At 45.5% G+C, this 5,000-nt stretch overlaps 1 protein-coding gene across 1 annotated transcript in view; it reads left to right on the top strand.

Moving 5' to 3' along the window:
* Nucleotides 1-1,150, top strand: part of rab38a (RAB38a, member RAS oncogene family) — a 25,402-nt gene extending 24,252 nt beyond the window's left edge. The window contains exon 4 of the mRNA XM_030381042.1: nucleotides 1-1,150. This exon is cut by the window's left edge and continues 77 nt beyond it. Within this exon, the coding sequence (XP_030236902.1) occupies nucleotides 1-79 (79 nt within the window). The 3' untranslated portion in view covers nucleotides 80-1,150.
* The last annotated feature ends 3,850 nt before the right edge of the window (nucleotides 1,151-5,000 follow it).

The raw sequence follows: 5,000 nt of genomic DNA on the forward strand, positions 1-5,000 counted from the left end.
AGAAGAGTCCGACACAATCTCCCCCCAATTAGAAAAGAATGGAGGCGGGACCTGTTCCTCTTGCTTTACATCTCAGTAATTTGCTTTTCAAGCAATCATTGTCTCTTGGTTTTTTATCACAAAGAATAGCAAAGTGTGTGTGTGTGCATGTGTGTATGTGTGGGTGTGTGTGAACGCATGATCACCCTTTCTGAATCACCCTGTCCTCTTTTAAGCACACATTTCTTCTATTTCTATTTCCACATCCCTCTCCATGTGTGTTCCTCCTTATCTCCACATAGGCTCGACGCCCATCTCCTTCTCCTCCTTCCTCAGACCAATTACAATCCAAAGTGCGAAGCTATGGCCCATCCCAAACAATCCCTCAAAATGGCTCCTCATCCTACCTCATTCAAAGATTAGACCCTTTCTCTAAACGTGGTGTCACACAATCCTTTATTTTAATGTAATCTGCACGTTGATCATCGACACTATGACATTTTGAATAAGGGAGTCTGATCATTTCTGCATCCAATATTGTAAAGTGTTAAACCGCCTATTTTGATTATATTGACGCGATTCAATTGCATTTATTTAATGAACTTTTTGGCGCAACGCACACAGCCGCCTGATGTCTAGGGGCAAGTCAGGCTCACTGTTATCTTCAATCGATCTACCCACACAAGCGGTGCCAAACACCCTCCCTAGTGAAAATGTATGGTGTCCAATGGGCTTTGGGAGCCTGAATCTCTCACGCAGAGCACCATGGGAGTGGCTGTGTGTGCTGCACTCACATGTTGGAAATACTTAACAATGTGACTTCCTAACTTTGGCATGGCCTGTTTTATAAATAGAATGAATATAACTCTTATTTATCTGATATTCTCTCTGCAACTCATACCCATCATGGGAATATTGCTCAATATTTATAATATACATCTACTACATAAAACAAGAAATGTTCCATCCTTTTAATTTTTTTTATTATATTGGTTTTTGTATATCAACTTTCAATTTTTATTGTATGGCTCATATGTTGTAATATTTGTTATAATATAATAAACCGATCATATACAGATGTACATATGATATATTTAGCCCAAAGTAAAGAGTTATACACTAGAGTTGACCAGTGTTAGACATGTTAATAAAATCAATTAATAAAACCATAGCTTTCTATACAAAGTCTCTGTTTCTCATATTTTTTACTCACTTTTAACTACAGTATAAACCTGGTAGACTGAGGCAGTTTCAGTGTTAATGATTTTAGATCTGGCTAATAAAAAAAACTTGCTTTAAAAAGAAACATGAATTGGGTTGACCAAATATTATTTTAAATGTAGGCTTAAGGTGAAGGTGGAAAATAATTGCCATGCAAACTCGGTATGTCAAATTACAATCTGCTGAACTGAACTCTCTCCTCACATCACAGCCTTGTTCCGAATCTGCTCTACACCTTGCAATCATTCTTTAATGTTTTCGCTCACGTACGCTAGTTGTGTTGTGGTGCTAGTCACCTTGCCCTTGAACTATACACAGTAGCTGTCCGAAGAACTGGCTCAGAGACAAAATGATCAACCACTTTCAACTGGCTTTTTTCTGTTAAATTGCACAGAGCAGGCAGTAAAAAAAACGATGGGGTATTGAAAAGTCCATACAGGGATTTACATTAAAGGAGAGCCTCAACAGACCATAGCATACTCATCAGTGAAATTTAAAAGAAAAAATATTTACATCGGAGAAGGAAGAAAGGTCCAGGCATCAATGACACATTCATATGAAGTTCCCAATATGTTTTGTTTTTTTAACCGTTTCCTAGAATTGATTGCGTTAATGTAACCAATGATATGTCAAGAATACTAGTAGTTATGTCCTAAGATGTCGTAGTAGGACACTCAAACCCATTGTACTGTTTGATGTTAATGGTGTAACAGGACCCAGGCGCAGAGAAAGACAGAGGCAAAAGGCTTTAAAGGTTCTGTGTGTGGATATTGGAGCAGTGTGTAAAGGCATCTCGCGGAAACGACTAGGCAGAAATACAACATCGATCAGTTGTTTTAATCAGTGTATAAACCCATGTAAATAAGAATCATTGTGTTTTTGTAACTTAGTTTGAGAGGAGCGAGTCCTCCTAAACGGAGGCCGCCATTTTGAACCACCATGGTTCTACAGCAGCCCAGAAGGGTCAAACGGCAGAGAATGCGTTTTGGGCATAAGTGAAGAAATTAGTGGGGTAGGTGTTATTCCCTAGCCTAGCATCGCCAGAGGATCCCAAACTGAAATATGTCTGCTTATTCCAACCACGAATGGGTGAAGACCAAACTCCCTCTGGACACCTCTGCACACACACACACACACACACACACACACACACACACACACACACACACACACACACACACACACACACACACACACACACACACACACACACTGTGGTGTTGTAGCCTCCTAAAAGGTTAATAGCTCTTGGACATGGACCTCACTATGCACCAATGCCAAGACGGTAAAATTGTGTAGCGAATAGCAATTTGTGGTCATGCAGGCCTACAGTGTTCATGGTGTGCTGAGAAAGGTACAGAGAGTGATTGGTTGAAGTGATTTCTTTCGACCATGGTGCGATGCAAATTGATGTCATTTTCTGGGTGAAACGAAAATTGTGTGTACAGTCCCATTGCTCCATAATTATCTTACTGCCTTGGGAAAAAAACGCACTGAAAAATTGTGTTCAATGCTAAATTACCTTTATTTATAAGACCTATAGTTATACATTTAAAGACTGAATGCAATTCAGGATTTCTATAATCTATCAATTAGCACTTCGCTAGCCGATGTTGTCGACAACGATTACATAATTTTGGTAGTACCGATAGTTATGATATTATAACTCTAGTTCTATGATTGTAGGCGTTCTTTCAACATTTGGAGGGTACAGCAGGTGGGAAACTAGACGGCTACGCCTACAATCATAGAACTAGAGTTATAATATCATAACTATCGTTCTATTTCATGTAGGCTACGCCGTCTAGGCTTCGCCTTATGGGCGAACGTGAAGCTGCGAGCGGAGCCCAATCAATGTACTCCTGCTGGACCCCAGTCAAGAACTTAAGTCACCAGGGCACACAAGACTCAACAAAGCCTAGGATGTGCAAAACACAACAGCTTAATAAAAAACGAATTCCTCCTAGATCAAGCAAGGCTATGATCAAGAGAAAAAAGTGAGTCTGCAAATACTCCGGCCCCAAAGACTCAGAGTAATACGGTTTCCATACGGTCTGCTACCACCGGGGGCGGAGCTACGGAGTTCGACTCCCCAATAAGGAGCTTCTCTCGTCCGTTTTTTTATTTAAAAAACGGCGGGAGTGCCATACTGGCAGACAAAACCAACTCGTCAATCGGCGAGGCAATAGGAACCCCTCTACTCCGCTTTTCATTTGAAAAAACGGCGGGAGAGAAATACTGGCAGTCAAGTCCAACTCTCCAGGCGGCCCCCTGGAGCGCTGGAACCGGCCTGGACCCCGCTTCCTCCCGGCCTGCTGGTGGGAGGAGCCCGTGAGAATCGCCCCGAACCGGGAACGATTCTCACGGACGGACTGCTGGTGAGCGAGCACCTCCGAGAACCGGGGCCCAAAATGGGCCCTGGACAAGGCTGGCCCCCACTCGTTCCGGAAAAGCGGTGTGAGAGAGCCATATGGCTCTCTGGATCAAAGTGGCCCACGCCATATGCAGAACGGCCGAAACGGCTACCGGCTGGCACAGCTGGAGAATTGCGCTGGAGAAGCGGAAAAACCGTCTCGCGGCCTCCTCTGGGCCGTAAGCCTCCCTGCCAGCCGACAAGGAGACCAGGGCAGAGGAGAGCAGGGCGATGTTGTTGACCGCCGCCGCAGACTGCGAGGCACAGATGAATACCCTGTCCGTCAGGCCGGCAATCTGCTTCTGGAGGCGGTCGGGGGACAGCGGCTTCTCGTTAGGACGCCATCCGGCGCCCGGACAGAGAAGCGCTACCAGGGGAGGCTCCAGGCGAGGGATCCCCCTCGCCTGAGTATCAGCCCACCCTTCCACGCCGGTGGTCAGTGAAGGCCCTCCCCGGGGCCTTCAGAGTAGAGGGGTCGAAAACACTCGCTCTGCATGTCATCCGACATGGGGGCGAGTGGCGGGGCTGGCATAGGGATGCCCTTGATGGCCGCCGCCTCGCCCATGATCTCGCCGAAGAGATCGGCCATCCGGCGCAGTCTCTCCTCCGGGACGATAGTGGCTTCGGTGGAAGCCCTGGAGCGGGAGAACTCGGACGCAGAGCCGGGAAAGACGTCGTCCAAGGAGGCAACGCCGCTACCACGTGTCATATTTTCGTTGGAAGTCATATCTCTTCGTTGATCAGTACAAATTGCTGAAAGAAAAGGGAGGATGAGCGGTGGTTTGCGCCGCCTTATATACACGGTGCCGTGGGAATGTGGGCGGTGCCCACGTTGATTGGTGCATAGTTGAAATTTTTCAACTATGAACATTTTTCAACAACGGGACGAGCCCATAAGGCAAAGCCTAGACGGCGTAGCCTACATGAAATAGAACTGCACCTTACAATGCAGGCCAACGTAGTCCTTGTTGAGGGGTGAGGGGGATTAGTTGCAATCTCAAAAGCCATCTACATGTTGGACTTTTAAGGGTTTTTACGCAGCTGAAAACAATTAATATAATTCCCACTAGAACCATCCAAAAAACAGAACCTTGTGAATAATTTAAAGAGATTAAAAATGTAACAGAAAAGTAGGCTACTCTTGACCAGAACACTGAACCTGGAATCAAGAAACACGGCAGTGGGTCAGTTTGCAAAAGGGAAGATTCAGCCACTGGTGAGAAGCAGAGGGTGTATTTACATTGCACGGATGTGCTGACAGTACGGGAATAATTGCTAAGTGATTTTTTAGTTCTCATTTGAGATGGGCACAGACACGCGCTCCATACTACGGGGCGTGGAAATGGGCTGATTGACGTGGGGAGGAAGCGAGAACGCGCTTCCCTGG

The sequence above is a fragment of the Gadus morhua genome, chromosome 16 (genome assembly GCF_902167405.1).
Source record: "Gadus morhua chromosome 16, gadMor3.0, whole genome shotgun sequence".
Taxonomy (NCBI): domain Eukaryota; kingdom Metazoa; phylum Chordata; class Actinopteri; order Gadiformes; family Gadidae; genus Gadus; species Gadus morhua.